The sequence below is a fragment of the Protomyctophum parallelum genome (assembly GCF_964188405.1).
Source record: "Protomyctophum parallelum genome assembly, chromosome: 4".
Classification (NCBI taxonomy): domain Eukaryota; kingdom Metazoa; phylum Chordata; class Actinopteri; order Myctophiformes; family Myctophidae; genus Protomyctophum; species Protomyctophum parallelum.
Genome location: NC_139700.1, coordinates 16,559,456 through 16,578,911, shown reverse-complemented (window position 1 = coordinate 16,578,911; position 19,456 = coordinate 16,559,456). Strand labels below are relative to the sequence as shown.

The window sequence follows — 19,456 nt, the reverse complement described above, 5'->3', positions numbered from 1 at the left end:
GACTGAAGATGAATATCTTTCGGGACAATAATTATTATTATTATTATTTGGATGATGCAAATGAGGGAGAATGTTTAGACTTTAAACTCTCTGCCCAATCATGGAGGGAGTTCCAACGCTCCAGGTCCAGCTTGATTTGATCCAAATAATGGATTAAAATTGGATTTGAACAGTGGATGGAACACCTGTTCTATTCAGTGAGTCACCTTAACAATATTTAGAAGTAAAATGTCATAGTTTTTCTCCTTTGTTCTTCTCCTGCTTCAGATTGGCCCCAATGGATACTACTTTGCCATCGATCCCAATGGCTACGTGCTGCTCCATCCCAATCTCCAGCCAAAGGTACAGTATATGGCATGTGCAATCTCTCAATACAAACCTGGACGTCGGCCAAACGGGCACACATGCTATCTGCTCGGATGGGCAGGGTATATACCGTATTAGCATTCCATTTGATAAATAGCACGCAGGCTAGCAGATGGTGTGGTTGAATTTAAAACTTTTCCATGTGCTGTCACCTCATCAATCGTGGCATTGAGAGCTCATTCTCCAGTTAAAGAGTGTGATTTGAAATCATCAGCCGTCTCATGTCAGCCACTGGGTCGAGATAATGATGTAAATGCAGGCTTATGGCAGCGTGCTGGAATATATGTTTTAGAATGACGCAGGGGAAGAGAGGTTTACGTGGCAGATGTCTACAGATGCTTTCTAAAGTGAAAAAGAAAAAAATCCACGCTAGAACACAATTTCATGTGTGCAATTCCACATCGAAGCCACTACAGTGAGTGGTATTGCTAGGGCTTGAGGCAGTTTCATCAATAGCCATAAACAAATCTTTCCCACAGCTGGGAAACGGATCAGTACACAGTAAATCAGGCACTCATCTTGTGGACTTGTGCAATGTTGAATATTTTACATGCATTTAGCTTCTTTTCAGTTTGATGGTTAATAGTATCGCAGCTGAAAATTGTCAGTGCTTTCCACAACATTGGTTTCCCATTTACTGACAACGGAACCGTGCTTGGCCGAGTCGCTTTCTTGTGAACATCATCGAGAGAATCTTGGTTTTCTCGCTTCTAGCTACAGGAACGCCTTGTTCATGTTCACAAGTCTAGACTAAATCTGACATCTGTTTTGCCATACGAGTTTTGCCTTTCATCTCGCATAACAATGGACTTGGTTTTGAGGCTTAAAAGTGAAACTTTTTTTTAATGCTAATAGTAAAAGGCCCTCTATCCATTGACACATTTTTCAGCCAAAGTTCTCAACCTACAAGTACTATAAGATGTCAGGTTATGCACTACCTGAGCTATACCCACCCCGTTTAGCCATATCTTGACCTCTCACAGACCATGACTGATAAACGTAACGACACGTCTAGCCATCGGCAGGCATTACAATGCGACCTGGGAGGAATTATCCATGACCCAGTATTGGGTCCTCCTGACCCATCCTCTCAGTACAAGGCCCGTCCCAGCTAGCTCAGCTGCCTCAGCAGCCCCAGGCAAAGCAAGCATGGCTCTGAGAGGCCGCAGAGTGGCCATGTGCTGCCCAGGCATGAGCAGCGTGTTTGGGGGTCATTGTGCTCCGAGGGGGCCTCTCCGGATCAGAGAGGCTGGTTCCCCCCCAGAGACACATGTTCACATATCATCTCCTCCAGACACGGTGCCTCACATTCAAATCAACAAAGACACTCGCTCATGGATCCAATCTCTACGCCACTTAACCCTGAGCAATGCAACACATACGCTGTCGTGTGTGTATAGGACGTGCATGTGTATTAGCTTAAATGTATGTATGTGTGGATGTATTGTTATTTCACTGTGCCGTATGTGATGGGTCCGCACTGTGGTACATGTACATTTAGTACTGTACTTTTTGAGGTTTGAGGTTTTGAGGTGTTTTTTTTACTTATTATTTCAGATTTTCAATACTTTTACTTCTACTCCACTACAGCTCAGAGGCAAATATTGTACTTTTACTCCATTACAATTATTTGAAAACTTATGTTACTAGTTACCACTTCAGCCCTATATTCTATTTGAAAAAAGCCGATCTAAAAGGTGTGAGCTTGTAGATCTGCTATTTTCAAAAAATAAATGAATGTAGCCGATACATTTAGAAAACTGGGTAAGGAGTACTTTTACTTTTGTTACTTTGAGTACATTCTGATGCCAATACATACGTACATTTTTAATACTGGACTTTTTTACTTGTAATATTTTCACATTACTTATGGTATTGATAGTTTTACTTAAGTACTTCTTCCATCACTGTGGGTGGGTGTGTGCTTTAGTGCATTTGCTGTGCACGCGCACACGTGTTTAAATGCATGTTTAATTGTGTGATAAAGCATGGCCATTTGTGTGGCATGCACTGCCAAAGAAACATTTCAAAGTGGCTCAGCTGGAGAGTTAACGTGTTTTGACAGTGGCGGTTGGTGGTCTCATGTGACTGTGACCATACTGAAACACTTCCTCACAAAGCCCTCACTGTACTGCTAAGCCATCACACTCAACTTGTCTCCGTAACTGTGCATCTTCTCCCATCATCGCACCACTAGAAAAGGACCCAAAATAGGAACCTCAGGGTCAAAGATAAGTACGCCGTCACCTTCCACGAGGTGAGTCGTGCAGAAGCAGTGGATTACTGTAGCTAGAGTTAGTCATTGTAGAAAATGTCTTTGTTTTTGCCATTATTGTGTGTTGAGCTATATAATTCTCCTTAGTCATTGGCATAATTAGCAGTAGTGAAAGTATATAGGACTACATTTGGAAGAGTCAAGGCTGTATTGTGACACGCATTCTCCTAAGTTTGTTGTGTTTGTGTGTGTGCGTGCGTGCGTGCGTGCGTGCGTGCGTGCGTGCGTGCGTGTGTTTGTATACAAGACAAGGGTGGAACCTAGAGGAAGTGAGTGATGCTGATGATAACTCAATGCTTCCTGTCTGACTCGGTTCTGTCCCTCGCTCTGTCTGGCTATGTCCACCCCGTCTGTCCGGACCACCCCCCCACCGCCCCCCCCCCCTTCTCTCTCACTCTCTCTGGGAAATTAAAGCCTGTGGGAGACAGGCTTCACCTGAAACGTGGGAGAGACAGGCTTAATTCAGCTGAAACACATCTCTGCCTTTACGGCAGAGTAAATGTTCTGCCGTTCTGCCTCCTCGTACGAATTCATCTAGGCGCCGCGTTGTCAAACAAATCTCGCGTCGTTTTCATATCTTCTGTCTTCTATTAGAATACTGAGCAGAGAGTGGGAGCAGAGGGTGTGCTTGGCAAGTGGTGCTATGAACCACATTCATCACGCGATCACACGCACGTGAATACATGCACGCACGCACGCACGCACGCACGCACGCACGCACACACACACACACACACACACACACACACACACACACACACACACACACACACACACACACACATACACACACACACACTTTATGAGTTATTTCCATAATGCTCTCACTATCCCAGGGAAATAGTTTTTTGTATATATTCTCCATTTTTTCATCAAGCCCTGGGCGATGTGCGCAAGGTTTCTCATACAGGCTGGGCTGTCAATCACTTTCTTGATTGGCCCAGTCAGATGTGGGAGGAGTGTGTGGATGCTGTGGCTGACCTCAGTCCTTTGAACATTTCTTGCTCCTCCTCAGCTGTCTCTGTGTTTGATTATGTTTGTACAGAAAGTATATTTCAAATTCCTCACACACCCAGCATGCACCCCTTCTGGAGTTTGGAGTTTTATTTCAATATCTCACCCCCGTGCCACCTTGCTACGCACGCACGCACGCACGCACGCACGCACGCACGCAATGATAGAAGAGATCACATCCATACCGGGGACACTCCATTGGACACATGCAATGATCACTCATGTCCGGCCAGTCCATCAAAAACCTGGGTGAGCGAGTGTCCAGTTTTCCCACTGGGTTTCCTTTTGAACCCAAGGATGTATACGGGCTCTGATTCCTGTCATCATTATTCAGCATGCTCAAAAGATGGGAAATGCGCACGCACGCACACACACACACACACACACACACACACACACACACACACACACACACACACACACACACACACTCTCTCTCTTTCCCCGTCTCATTTGATCTTTTCCTCTATGTTTTCATTCATTCCTCGTTCTCGTGTCTCTTATCCCCTCCTCTGTTGTGTGTTTGATGTGTACAGTGCAGTGTACCTCTCTTCATCTTTGATTCTGTCTTTTCTCCTTTTTTCTTTTTTTATGTCATCGTCTTCATCATCTTCCTTTGGTGCTCTGCTTTTTTCTCTCTCTCTTTCGCTGCATGGCCCGCATTGAACGTAAGCTGAACTCCACTCACTCATCCTACTCATTAGTTCTTCTGTAGGATGCTTTGTTCGTTTGGTGTGATTCATGCACTTACGTTAGATACCTCTGTCTTGCATGCATTTACCTCATAGAGATTTATACAGTATATATAAACTAGAGTGCAGACAGACAGCCCCGCCCCCACTATTCATTTCAATGGATGTTGCTCAGTGGCGATTGAAGGACCCGGAATAACGCTCTACTTGTTTTATTTTTTTAATTTGACCACCAACATTTGGTGGTCAAAAGTGCTAATGAGCAGTTTGAGCTTTGGCCAGTATAGAGTTTGGCGGCTTCACCGTCTGGGGCTTCATTTCCCTCCTACCTCCATCCTAAAACCTGAGTTATCCTTCTACAAGCTCACAGCAAGCTTGGAGAAGCTCACCAGCTCAACCAGCGTGCAACTGAGTTTAAAACAGGCACGTTCTACATGTATGCTGTCAAATGGAGGCACGAGTCTTTCCCGTGAGATGAAATTAGAATTGGCTAGAACCAGATGGCTTACACTCTCTCTCTCACTCCCCTCCTTAGCAGCTCAACATATTCCGTCAGAGGTTTGTTGCTTGTGTACAAATGGAAGCAATAAATGTAAATGTGTGCTGCAGGACACATTAGTATCACGGTGTCATCCCGAGCTTTTTGTAATGGGAGTTTGTGAACTTTGCCTGTGAGGTCTGGTGAATAAAATGCTTAGCTCTATCCCCGAGGCCGGCCTGGTATCACGTTCCATATACTGCTGTTTTATAGAGAAGCGCTATATTACTGCTACCATTTAATATCACCATAAACCCACTGAGACATATTGGGTTTTTAAGAGGGGGACATTAACAGGGTCGCGTGTCAGTTTGTATCAAATTTGATTCAGCTGGGGGCCATTATCATGGATCTGTTGTCAAAGGACCGCCATGTTGTACCTGCTAATCTCCTATATGTCCTCGAGTCGATCAGGTTCAAGTCAAGTTTACGAAAGTGTCTCTCATTGGCCCCAAGTTGGAACACGACAGGACTTTTTATGGCTCAAATAAGAGAAGTCCACTGCAAGTTAATTTAATGGAATTGTGCTAAGGAGGACATGGGGCAGTATTTCACTCAGTCCATGGCCCATCGCCCTGGTTAGGAGCCAACAATGAATAACAACAATTAAATGGTCTAGTGCGTTTTATAACTTTTTACTGTAACAACTCAGCAGGCTTCAGATGGGCCGATACAAAGGCGCTTTATGACTTCATAACATTAGCCTGTGGCTAAATGGATAAAAATGTACATAATCCAACCCGCGGTGGATTAAAATAATACTGGGCTGGTTTGTTCACACTGAAATCCCAAATGCACTTAAATTATTATTATACTTTTTTTCACAGTTTTGTTTATTCAAGATTTCAGGGTATACAGTAAATCAAATAATATGACAATGTATGTGACACACCCATACGGAACATACCAAAGAGATAACATGTACATATAAATGGCGTGACCACTATATGCAAAATATTGTGGTAGCATAAAAGAAAAATAAATTGTATAGTCATATGCTAACAGGGAAGTGACACTGATAGTTACAAACCACATAACCTGACAAGACAAACATACGACAAGACAAGACAAGGATGCCTTGGCTTGAATACAGCAACACAATAAATGTAATGAAAAACAAAACGATAACAAACATTTGAACAACAGCACAACATCACAGATGCAAATAGTACTACATGAAAAAGGTGCAGTCACTATGTAGTGTGTCCTCAAGAAGCACCATAAATGTCTAGAGCTATTGAGGCCAATCGAACCAGTTCCAGAATGTCCTGAACCTTAAAGGTTCCATTTGTAGTACTAAAGTTCTCAACGGGCCGAAAAATTAAGGCCCGGCCCTACCCTACCCAAACTGGTCGGCCCGAGTCTCGACCTGACCCTAAGAATTAGCATAATGTTAGGCCCGAAGCCCGATAAAGCCTGACTAAAAAATAAAATAAAAAAATAAACGCCACTAAATGGCCAGCGAAGCGGCGCGCGCTGTGGATCAGTGTGTGTCTGTGACTCTGTGTGAGAGTTCAATGGACTTATCCGAAATAAAGGATTTATGTAACTCACGTTAGACTGTTAATGTTCCATTTCCATCATTCTAATGGATTCCATTTCCAGTGGTGGTGAGTAGCCTAAACATGAGCTCCAGCTCAAACGAGGCGCGCCGCCACGCAGATGGAAGGCGGTTATAATACTAAGCATTTTGGAAATCAAATAGCCTGTAGTAGACTGCAGTGGACTGTAACATTGCGTGGTCAACTCATCACACACTTAAGTGTAGCGTTTACAGATATCATTTATATGAATCGGTTGGTGACGGTGATTAATGATTAGGTTATTCATCGCAGCCAGCTGGGTTTAACGAGATAGCTCAGTGCAACATGACGAAAACCTGACGCTTCAGCTATCGTGTGTAATCCGATTGATCTTATAAAACATTTAAGCATATGGCAAGTTAACTGGTTAGAAGCTCATTTGGTGTGCACTGCAGACCAGAGGTTGTTTATACCTCTCTGCTGTGCTGCCTGCGTGCAGTAGGCCTAATGCCAGCCAGTGCGCTGCCACCCGCCTCCACTCGTCCTCCTGTCACTTCTTCATAGGCTAATAAATACATGTATTGTAGGCTATAGCCTACACATTACACAAATAACAGCTATTTTTATTTTAATAACATTCTTAGAAGAAAGGGGGGGAAAAAGAAAGAAAAAATCACGGATAATCACTGAGCCTGAGGCTCGGCCCGGCCCGACTAATTAGCATAATTTTTGGGCCTGTCCCGGCCCGAAAATGTCGGGTCGGTACTGGTCGGGCCAGGTCGGGGTTCGGGCAGAATTTGAGAACTTTGTACGCTCTCAGGGGGTCCTTGAAAACTTTAAAGATGGAGTGCCGTGATTTATTTTTGAGTGGTGCAACCACTCCCTTACGAAGCTATGTGTGTGGGTGGGTGGGTGAGTGGCTGGCTGGCTGGGTGGCTGGGTGCGTCTGAGCACGAAAACAGCATTGTTGTTTTTCACCACCTGTGCGCAACCTAACACACACACACAAACACACACATGCACATATTCACTGTATATTATGGTGATTTCGGGTGTGCCAGTACAGTACAGTACAGTAGAGGGACCCCCACACAGTAACTCTGTCATTTCTCAACGCTCGCCGGAATCGGGCCGGCACCCTGGGTGAGTTCCTGTGGGTCTGGAACACCCCTTGGTGTGGTTGTTATGTGCAATGACGGCTTTCCTTTGTATTCCTTCCTGGAGGCTGAAACCTTGACAGTCAAACCTGCCAATGAAATCAGTGATATAGACTAGAGACATCACAATAATCCCCTAACCCTTCCCCCTTTATCATACAATAACAGCTGTGTGTGCGGCTTCAGTTCAGGTGGATCACCACCACCCACCAGGCAAACCAGGCATGGTGGGCGTGTCATCCGTGTCCACATAAAAATGTCATTTTAACAAATACTGTACACTTTTTTGAAAAAAATATTCTTCCTTTTATAATAATAGTACCTGATGATAATGTTTTAGGGTGGAAACATCACAGCACTCCATCTTTAAAGTTTGAGAACCACTGGTGTGTAGAGTACGTCACACATTTAGGAAAAACAAGTAGCACAAAAGTGACATATAGTTTGTAGTGTAGTTGAAAATGTGTCATTGTGTGACTGTGCTGCAGTGTCCATGTCTCATATTATATGACCATTTCCTCAGAACCCTAAATTCCAGGAGCCTGTAACCCTGGACTTCCTGGATGCTGAGCTAGAGAATGACATCAAAGTGGAGGTACATGCATGCATGCACGCACACACACACGCACATACATGCACGTGCGCGCGCACGCACACACACACACACACACACACACACACACACACACACACACACACACACACACACACACACACACACACACACCCTAAGCATAACTTTAACTGCATACCTATCCTTAACCCATAACTCTAAATCCTTGACCTCACCCTAAAATAACCCCTTGAAAAGGTAGGGCCAGTGAAATGACGTTGCTTTACAGGATTTCAGCTAGCGTTCAACTATCTGTCCTTGCAAGTACACTGTACAAGCGCGGCGCGTGCACGCACAGTCACATGCACGCATGCACGCACGCACGCACGCACGCACGCACACACTCTCTCTCACACACACAGTCACAGACCCATGTGGCAGATGTCTCCGCTCCTCATAAAACTATCATGATCAGTCTCCTGGTGTGATTTACGCACTGTCTGTAATAGTTTTAAGACTATAAGAGTAGAACGAGAATGAAATGCTCTCTCTCTCTCTCTCTCTCTCTCTCTCTCTCTCTCTCTCTCTCTCCCTCTCCCTTTCTCTCTCTCTCTCTCCCTCCCTCTCCCTCTCTCTCTCTCTGTAGATCAGGAGAACCATGATAGATGGGGAGATAGGTGAGCAGACCATTGAGACGCTGGTGAAGACGCAGGATGAGGTAAGAGCGTATAAATACAGTGGTAACTAACTGATGTAGCCCACAAAGTACCAACCACTTTTATTTTGTTATGGTCCTTTTTATGGCATTAGCCCTTTGTAGAAGTCCCGCCATCAGGCAAACATTCTGCATTAGTGATGCTGTGGCTGCACCACGACGGCATGGGCTTCGTGACTCTCAACTGTTTATAAAAAAGTATAGATTATTATCGAAAACACAAAACTTGTGTTTGTCCAACAACTGGTTGCCAGATCTTCCCATTGTATCTTCAGATATAAACAGCTACAATTTTGAAAATGTAAAAAAAAAAGATAATTGAGGTACGGTACAGCCCGGGGGGGGGGGGGGGGGGGGTTGGCACAGCAATGCAGCATGTTGGCAGTGTGTTGTTACATTCAGGCAAGACCACCTACAGTCTCTGGTCTGCAAGTCCCCTTGGAGTGATACCAGTCTAACGGTTAATATAATCACGTCTCTTGATTAGTATACATGAACAAATAATAATAGTTTAATTAAATGATATCATGAGCCCTGATGAAGATGTCAAAACATTTGTTTTAAAGTAATACATTAATTAAAAACAATCATTGAATCGAAACAAGACCGCAGGGACTTTTTTTTTGGTGCTGTCCCTTTTGGACTGAGCGTTTGACTGTAGTACTCTGTTGCCGTTTTTTACATTTATGTTCAATAAAGTATTCAATCAATCTGTCTGTGTCCCAACGACAGAGGTATATAGACAGAGGTGTGAGAACCTACACTTGGGCACCGGTCAATGGGACAGACTACAGGTAAGGAGACTAAATCCATTGCCAGCTACAGAACTTTCCTGTATTATCGCATCTACAGTATATCGTTTGTAAAGTTCTTAGATATACAGTATTTTCTTCCCATTGTTGGACTAGTGTATTATTATTTTTTTTTATTGAAATAATGGGGTTTGTTTTGTTTTAAATTGATATGTGCAGATAAAGAGTTGTGTGTTCGGTGGAGGACACGTTTAGGCCAACAGGGGTCAGTCTCTAGTTTCTATCACACTGTGCTGTGGAATGACTTCAGCGTCTCCCTGGCCAGTGGCAGTACTGGTGGAAAAAGTACTCACTTTACTTAAGTAAAAGTTTAAATACCGCAATGTAAAAGTCCGGTATTCAAAATGTAGTAGGCTATTGGTGTCAAAATGCACCAAAAGTACTCATTATGCAGAATGTCCCATTTCACAAGTTCAAAATGTATAAAGATCTTTAGAAAATAGCAGATCCACAAGCTCACAATGTGTCGCTTGTGCTTGTGATTGTGAGCTTGTAGATCGGCTATTTTCAAAAGGCCAAAATATAGGACTGAAGTGGGTAATGTATGTTTTGTAATTAAATCAAAATCTACAAAGTAACGAGTAAAAGTACAATATTTGCTTCTGAGATGTAGTGGAGTAGAAGTAAAAGTACTGGAAATTGGAAATACTCAAGTAAAATACATGAAACTTTTACTTAAGTACAGGCTACTTAAAGGTGTAGTGAAATGAAAGATAAGTTTTTCGCACTTTTAGACCATATCCGTGGTCATCCTATATGGGCATACCAACAATGGATGCCAAAAAATTGGACATTTTTCATTTGTGTGTATTTTTATATCAAAAGTCCATAAAGATTTAATTGAATTACTAACGAAAATGTACTGTGTGATGACGTGTAGAGGTACACATCAATAAAAGCCAATACAAATTAAGCTCACCCATTTTATTCCCATTGCGGCATCGTCCTCCAAACACAGCTGGTCTTGATTACAGAACTACTCAGTTTTTAATCTCATTCAAGATGACATCCAGACTTAATCATCACGCTAAAATATGTATTGTATATACATTTTTAATAATCCCATGGCTTTGCTACACGTCTCTCTGTCACTTTGTTTACAAATGACACTGCATTTTTTTACGTCCCATAGCTCTGATTGGTTTAGAAACTAAGATTCTGCCATTTGAGGCTGAAACTTCAAAATAAAATGCCAAAATTAACCATTTCACCACATCTTTTTTTTTTTTTTTTAAGATATTTTTTTGCGGCTTACGCCTTTTATTGATTTTTGAAGGGACAGACAGTAGGCTGACAGGAAACGGGAGAGAGATGGGGGATGACATGCAGTAAAGGCCGTGTCGGGTCCGGGAGTCGAACCCGCGGCACACTGCGACTGGATTACCAGTCCGGTGCCCAGACCGTTACGCTACGGCCTGGGCCTTTCACCACATCTTTAAGTAAATGTACTTAGTTACTTTCCACCACTGCTGGGTATGAGAGCATTTTGTGTGTCTTCAGTGAACAGGTAATGCAATTTGAATTGTCTTATGATGAGTCTTTCAAGTTTTTTTAAATATTTATTTCTCCCAAATATGGGTGTATCCACAGTTTATATAATTTTTAGACAGAATTAATTAAATTCTATTGGATTACCCAATTTCTTGATTAGACCTTAAAATGACGCAGGGATAGAATTAAAAACTATTGCTATAAAATGTAGTTTTCACTTTGGGGGACTTGACTCGCTTCCAAACATCCTTCATTCCCATGAGTTTAACTCACTAAAACACAGAGTCACAAAAAATTGTGACTGTTGTTTTGTTTTGCTTTTCTCTTCTTGCCAGTCTAGCCCTTGTTCTGCCTAAATACAGCGAACACTTCATTCAAGCTAAACTGGGGGATGACATGAAGCAAGCTTTGTGTGAGTACAGAGTTTATGAGTTACCATCAGTCCAGTATCAGTATCAGTATGATAGAAAACATGGCAAGCATCCATGTTTTATTATTTTGTCATGGTACATGGTGCATTACAACTATTCCTATATCCCAGTGGTTTTCAACTTGTGGTCCGGGGACCACCAGTGGTCCTTGAGGGCGTTCCAGGTGGTCCCCAGCTAAATGATGGAGAGTTTGTAACCAAATGGACCCTTATAGATCTTTAACTCTTGAGAGCATAAAATGAAACCAAACTACTCAACTTGGTTTAATTTTATGCTCTCAAGAGTTACATTATTGTTAAACATCTGCATTACTCAATGTACAAGAAGTCTACACAATTAAACAATGTGAAGAATTTCGATCAACGACCACAAAATATTCTTTCGTTTTGGGTCTGAGAGGCTAAATCTCATCAAATGCTGGTCCGTGGGTCAAATGCAGAATAAATAATGTGCCTTGAAATGAAAACGGTTGAAAACCACTGCTCTATCTCATAGTAGAATTGCACTAGGTGACGCACTTCCAAGGATATGACCTAAGACTACAGGTCATAAGTATCCTTGGAAGTGCTACAGTTGTTTTGACGCATTGGCGTCGTGCGTCTAAAGTAGCCAATCTAGCGGAGCTCACAACAAAGTCCTCGGTGAGGCCTCTTCATTTCAGTGGATCTCTCCTTTGTAGTCCACAGCACTGGTCAGTTGCCAGTCCCCCCCTCACACACACACACACACACACACACACACACACACACACACACACACACACACTGTACACATACTTCCCCTCTGCCACTACACCAGGCAGGCCTTTTGATCTTGCCTGTTCCTTGGTCTCTCTCATCTCTAGTTCTCTTCTCTCTTCTTTTGGCACGGCCCTTCTTGGCTGGAAATAAGACAAAGTCTCCTTTACCCACCCGCCACTACCAGCCGCCCCCTCGTCGCCGCCACCACACACACACACACACACACACACACACACACACACACACACACACACACTCACACTCGCACACGCAGACACACACACACACACACACACACACACACACCTCCTCCTTGGTAGTCCATCGTTGTCGAAGATGACTCAGCTTCCTTGTGCTGTGGGTTTGGTAGTGGTTGCTGGTAACGATGCCACCTTATTAATCCCGATTCTGGCACCACATATCATGCCACAGAGTAGACATGTGAGGCTTGGATCAGGGGACTGAGGTGGGTACTGGAACAGCACGGAGGTGTCTTTGCTGGCGCCGTGCCACCCTTTGCTGCGTGCGTTTCTCCTCAAGGTGTGTGACCCCTTCATAGCATAAGGAACGCCAGAGTGGACGATTTTCTGCGGCTGACTCCAGATCATTGGGTTTGATGTTACACCTGTCGTATCTCTCCTGTTCTGAAGAAATAAAAACCAGCGTGCAGCCGTGTAGGGAGAAAGACCAGGTCAGGATACAAAAGAGTGAGTTTAAAACAGGCGTCTTTATTTGCAGTAAAAAGAGCGATCCAGGCGTCAAGACAAATCACAAAGGAAAAACCGTCCTCGGGGGACTCTGGAGAAAACACACAGTAACTCGGCAAAGTGAGTACCGGAACCAGCAGTAACCCCCGATCAGAACCCAAGCCTTTGCTTATATATTGTAACTAGTCCCTCCTCTCCTCGGGCATACAGCAGGCGTTTCCTGTCTTTTGACCAATGAGATAGCTCTTTCCGGTTGGAGAGAGAGGCGGGACTAGTCTAGCAGAGAGGACAACAATGCCTGATCCTGTTTCAAATGAATACATAGTTTAAAGACTTAAATGTAAACTGAACAGATTCTTATGAACATGGTTAATCGTAACTAAAGGTATATGAAACGGAAACATAGGAAATGTTTAACGGAACTATAAAATAAAACTGAACACTCTCTTTTAAGAAGTAACACTCTGATCTTATAGCACATTTTAAATCGGTACGAATTGCACTCCCTATGAATAGTTATAGCGTCTCATTATTCTCTTATACCAACAGATTGTTAAAAGTCATTAAGTTTAAACTGTGGAATAGTTTTACCCAGTGTTTTAAGTCTGACCAAGAGTAGCCTACCAAATGGAAAATTCCAGACTCTCCACCGCAGGGAAGGGAGCTTCAAAGGGTTTAAAACAATGGCCTTGGATTCAGGTGTGAATCGTAAATGCTTCCTGTCTCTGAGAATTTGAGAGAGAGCCTTTTGTGAATGAGATAGCATTTAAACACATTTCACTGACTTAGTGACAATAGTACCTTGGTTAGTTAGCTCATTTATAGAAATTATACGACACACCTCTTCAGCGTCTGTTTCAACTGGTCTTCATATCGGACCACCAGGCTTCCTGTTGGCTGACAATATCTGTCCATAAAACACCTGACGAGGCAAGCGGCATCCGGTTGACGTGGCCCACCCACCGGAGTTGCCTCTGTTGCTGATGGAATCAGTGCGTTGGAGAATGTCAGTGTGTGGGACACGGTCCTGCCAGGTGATGCCAAGAATGCGTTGGAGACATCTGATGTTAAGTGCATCAAGGCGCCTGATGTGACGTCGATAGACGGTCCACGCTTCTGACCCATATAGCAGTGGTGTAGACACGCACACTGCCCTGTAGACTGCAACTTCCGTTAGTGTTCTTAGACACACACACACCACCTTCTCCTACGTTACCCTCCCCATCTCTGTAGGACCCCACCCTTTCCTCTATGATTCCATGGACCAACTCTGACCACTTCCCTCTCTCGCACTTCAACTATTCTGTCCCGAGCCCAGAGATGGGTATAGCTTATTAGTATACAACTCCCTGGATGTGTTCTCTCTCTCTCTCTCTCTCTCTCTCTCTCTCTCTCTCTCTCATTTCATTCACACTGTATTGTTACTTCTGACTTGATCTTGATGTGTATTATTATTCTCCTCTCTGTCTGTGTTTGGAATCTCACAGCGTCTTCTTGGGGCAAGTACTCTCTTCTCTATTTCTCCTGTGTTGGTTCTTCTCTGGCCTAGTCTGTCTTTATGTTTTTTTGCATGGATACTGGATGGATGGATGGACAGTCAGATGACTTTAGTTATTTCAAATCACCTGTAAGAGAGATAATCACAGAGATAATCACAGCATCATCACCCAGGGCTTGAACTCAACTCAACTTACGTGACTGTACGGACATTTCAAAATAAGTTCCATGTTGTCTGCACATGCATTGATTTAAAGTTATGATTACGGTGGGGCAATTTAAACCAAGCCTGTATACGCCGAGGTTCAAGCAGGGGACCTTCTGACTCACATATTGTTGCTGTCGGGAGGAAACCACCTAACTCTATTTTGGAGGTTTTTCTTTTTCTTTTGCATAAATCAGTGGTATTGAACACCCTTTGCATCTGTGTGTTGGTTAAAACAATATTAAACCAATGAAAAGTTTTAAAAAGCGCTTCGGACAAAACCTCTTAACTCCATTGGACCCTCAAAATGTCTGCTAAAGCAGCTAACTCCACCACCTCTCCTTTTCCTCCTTCTCCTACAACTTTTTTTTGTTTCTGGGTGTATTCGCACATGTAATACCTCCATCCTGACTAATTCAGGTGTATGGAATTCGTTTCTGATAGTATTTTAACCATTTTTGGTGTCATTGACCTTGAAAGGTCATGGTCAAGGTAATTTTGCCATTCCGAAGACCTTGGTCATAACCTGGCCATTGTTAGTGAGTAAGAACAGGTGCAATAATAATAATAATAATAATAAAACTTTATTTGTATAGCACCTTTCATGACATGAAATGCAGCTCAAAGTGCTTTACAGAACAATGGAGAATAAAAGAAAAGCAAGGCAACGACATTAAAAAACAAGCAGTAATGCAGTACAGTGAGGCCATGAAAAATAAAAAATACAAGATCAATTAAAGGCAATGTTGTAGAAGTGGGTCTTGAGCTGAGCTCAAGTCTAATGCAACTAATTGTGACATTTGCAATTCATTTCTGATACTATTTTGACCATTAAGGATCATCTTGTCATTGAGATATCAATATAAATGTTTTATTCAATAATTCAATTCCGATTGTTGTCATTACTGTCACTTTTATTGTATTTTTTCCACAATTATTTGTTTTATTTATAACAAGACATGAACCTAAAAATATAACAATTATAAATGTCCCCATACAATCAAAACAAAATCAAATAACAATTTCACACAAAGTGCACCATTCTGTGCATGCAAGTTTGTGTGATGGGTTTTTACTTTTTACATAAGTAAAAAAGGGGTTTAAAGGGGTTTTCCATGGCAAAATATTATGCATGGAACTCCATCAGCACAGCAGCCACATCGTCGAGTGTCACTTCCCTGCACACTTGCATACTGTGGCAAACTGGGTGGTAAGGGTTTCAGACATTTTGATGGCAGGAGTGTACCAAAGTGCTTGGGTTCCTTTGCTGTCTCAAGCAGGTGGCAAGCCCTATGCACCAGAAAGCACCTTGTTGGATGTGACCTCTGATCACACTACTTGCGGGAGGGAGAGCATCAATTCCAGCACTGGCACAGGTATAGCTTTCCACCCTGAGGTCATCAAATGTCTCAACAGTTGTACTTGACCTGGCTCCCGCCCAGACACGCACCAAGTACTGCAATGCTGCATCTTGTTCTGTCAAGGTGTCTGACTCTCCAAATGAGTCAGACATGGGCTATAGCCCATCTCAGACGGCATACTATAGCACGCCGTTTTTCATCATTTTTGAGGATTTGAAAAAAAGACGAAAATCACTCAATGGACTATAGCCCATGGTCTCGGATTGATTTTCGTCTTTTTTTCAAATCCTCGTTTTTCATCATTTTTGACCATGGGCTATAGCCCATCTCAGACGGCATACAATAGCATGCCGTTTTTGAAAAAAAAGACGAAACAATGGTATTTACTTTCAAGACCGATTTCAGGAGAATAAAACAAACGCAGTATGAAATGTCTGGAACCAGTGGCTCAGTGTGTTAGAACACTGCCACATGATTGGGAGATGGTGAGTTCAAACCCAACCCTACCCGAGTCTTTACTTTCAAGACCGATTTCAGGAGAAGAAAAGAAACAAAAAAGCAGTGTGAATTTTCTGCAACCAGTGGCTCAGTGTGTTGGAACGCTGACACATGATCGGGAGATGGTGAGTTCAAACCCCACTGAAGTGTTTACTTTCAAGACCGATTTCCAGAGGAAGAAAACAAACAAAAAAGGAGTGTGAATTTTCTGTAACCAGTGGCTCAGTGTGTTAGAACGCTGACACATGATCGGGAGATGGTGAGTTCAAACCCCACACAAGTCTTTACTTTCAAGACGATTTCCAGAGGAAGAAAACAAACAAAAAAGCAGTGTGAGTTGTATGTAACCAGTGGCTCAGTGTATTAGAACGCTGGCACATGATCGGGAGATGGTGAGTTCAAATCGCGCTTAATTCTTTACTTTCAAGACCGATTGCAGAAGAAGAAAACAAACAAAAAGGCTTTCAGAGTTTTCTGGAACCAATGGCTCATTGTGTTAGAACGCTGCCACATGATCGGGAGATGGTGAGTTCAAACCCCACTCAAATATTTACTTTCAAGACCGATTTCAGCAGAAGAAAACAAACAAAAAAGCTGTCTGAGTTGTCTGGGACCAGTGGCTCAGTGTGTTAGAACGCTGCCACATGATCGGGAGATGGTGAGTTCAAACCCCACTCAAGTATTTACTTTCAAGACCGATTTCCAGAGGAAGAAAACAAACAAAAAAGCAGTGTGAGCTATCTGGAACCAGTGGCTCAGTGTGTTAGAACGCTGCCACATGATAGGGAGATGGTGAGTTCAAACCCCACTCAAATATTTACTTTCAAGACCGATTTCAGCAGAAGAAAGCAAACAAAAAGGCTGTCAGAGTTGCCTCGAACCAATGGCTCATTGTGTTAGAACGCTGCCACATGATCGGGAGATGGTGAGTTCAAACCCCACTCAAATATTTACTTTCAAGACCGATTTCAGCAGAAGAAAACAAACAAAAAAGCTGTCTGAGTTGTCTGGGACCAGTGGCTCAGTGTGTTAGAACGCTGCCACATGATCGGGAGATGGTGAGTTCAAACCCCACTCAAGTATTTACTTTCAAGACCGATTTCCAGAGGAAGAAAACAAACAAAAAAGCAGTGTGAGCTATCTGGAACCAGTGGCTCAGTGTGTTAGAACGCTGCCACATGATAGGGAGATGGTGAGTTCAAACCCCACTCAAATATTTACTTTCAAGACCGATTTCAGCAGAAGAAAGCAAACAAAAAGGCTGTCAGAGTTGCCTCAAACCAATGGCTCAGTGTGTTAGAACGCTGCCACATGATCGGGAGATGGTGAGGTCAAAGCCCACTGAGATATTTACTTTCAAGACCGATTTCCAGAGGAAGAAAACAAACAAGAAAGCAGTGTGAATTTTCTGTAACCAGTGGCTCAGTGTGTTAGAACGCTGCCACATCGGGAAATGGTGTCATTTTTTTCAAATCCTTAAATATGATGAAAAACGGCATGCTATAGTATGCCGTACGATATGGGCTATAGCCCATGGTCCAAAATGATGAAAAACGAGGATAAAAAAAATCTAAAATTCTAAAAACGATGGGCTATAACCCATCGTTTTTTTTTTTTTTCCATTTTTTTCAAATCCTCAAAAATGATGAAAAACGGCGTGCTATAGTATGCCGTACGGTATGGGCTATTAGACGAGCGTCTAAAAAGGGGATAAGAAACGTCTAAAAATAGACGTCTAAAACACGTCTAAAAATAGACGTGTTTTAGACGTCTATTTTTAGACGTTTTTTATCCCATTTTTAGACGCACGTCTAATATTCCAAATGGCTGGTTAAATATAAGTTCCCGATTATACCTTACATGCCAGTGTGGCTCAAAAGATAAATCTGAGGTTTGTAATCCAAAGGTTACTGGTTCAAAACTCCATCAAAACTAATACTCAACCAATGCTGCAGTAATTTGAACTTTTCAAGGCTTGAATAAAAAAAAAAAAAAAAAAAAAAAACTCAAAAGCACCAGGAGACATGTGCTGAATGCCCAAAGGTGCGTTGGCGTAATGGTGTGGAGCGCTTGACCCGTTGCCTCTGCTACAGGCAGTTTGCAGGTTCAAGTCCCATGTCATGACATCAAGGTGCTGGAGGACCATCGGGAGACGGTGCTCTCTCCCCCTGTTTCCTGAAAAGTAACAGTTGGGGGTTATGTTTGAAAGAACCCTGTCCACCTAACATTTTACAGATAAGAATTAGGTCAAACGTTTACAAATAAAATTGCAATGCATTTTGGCCCATCTGACAGAATAGTCTGTGTATTTGCATACTGGGCCCCGATTATAATCGTCGACAATGGCAATGTCATTTTTCTTGACTTTTGACAATGAAAAAACTACACTATAGTATATTTGTTTAATAATCGTCGCAAAAACCATGAACTATAGTTCATGATTTTCGCAACGATTTCAAAAACCAATATGAAAATGATGAAAAAACGACATACTATAGTTCATGGTTTTGGCCCATCATCTGACAGAATAGGCTGTGTATTTGCATACTGGGCCCTGATTGGTGGCCCAAAACTTGGTTGGAAAGTCCCTCTTTTATGTCTGGCTTCCAGGCCAGTTGGAAAAGGGCACACTGAGAGGTGGTAAGAGTATGTTAAATTGGACATTTTCATGGTAAAAGGTTAGCTGGACAGGGTTCTTTCAGACATAAGCCCCAACCGTTACATCTCAGGAAACAGGGGGAGAGAGCACCGTCGAGCACCGTCTCCCGATGGTCCTCCAGCACCTTGATGTCATGACATGGGACTTGAACCTGCCAACTGCCTGTAGCAGAGGCAACGGGCCAAGCACCCCACACCATTACGCCAACACACCTTTGGGCAT

The 19,456-nt window shown here is 42.8% G+C and overlaps 1 protein-coding gene across 1 annotated transcript in view; it reads left to right on the top strand.

The window, feature by feature from the left end:
* The window catches only part of LOC310857083 (voltage-dependent calcium channel subunit alpha-2/delta-1), a gene marked incomplete at both ends in the record, with an annotated part of 183,238 nt that overhangs the window by 72,976 nt on the left and 90,806 nt on the right, over nucleotides 1-19,456 (top strand). Inside the window, 6 exons of the mRNA XM_083762696.1 lie at nucleotides 268-342; nucleotides 2,564-2,623; nucleotides 8,104-8,160; nucleotides 8,765-8,836; nucleotides 9,566-9,627; nucleotides 11,472-11,548. Coding sequence (XP_083618822.1) covers nucleotides 268-342; nucleotides 2,564-2,623; nucleotides 8,104-8,160; nucleotides 8,765-8,836; nucleotides 9,566-9,627; nucleotides 11,472-11,548 — 403 coding nt within the window. The remainder of the gene's footprint in view (nucleotides 1-267; nucleotides 343-2,563; nucleotides 2,624-8,103; nucleotides 8,161-8,764; nucleotides 8,837-9,565; nucleotides 9,628-11,471; nucleotides 11,549-19,456) is intronic.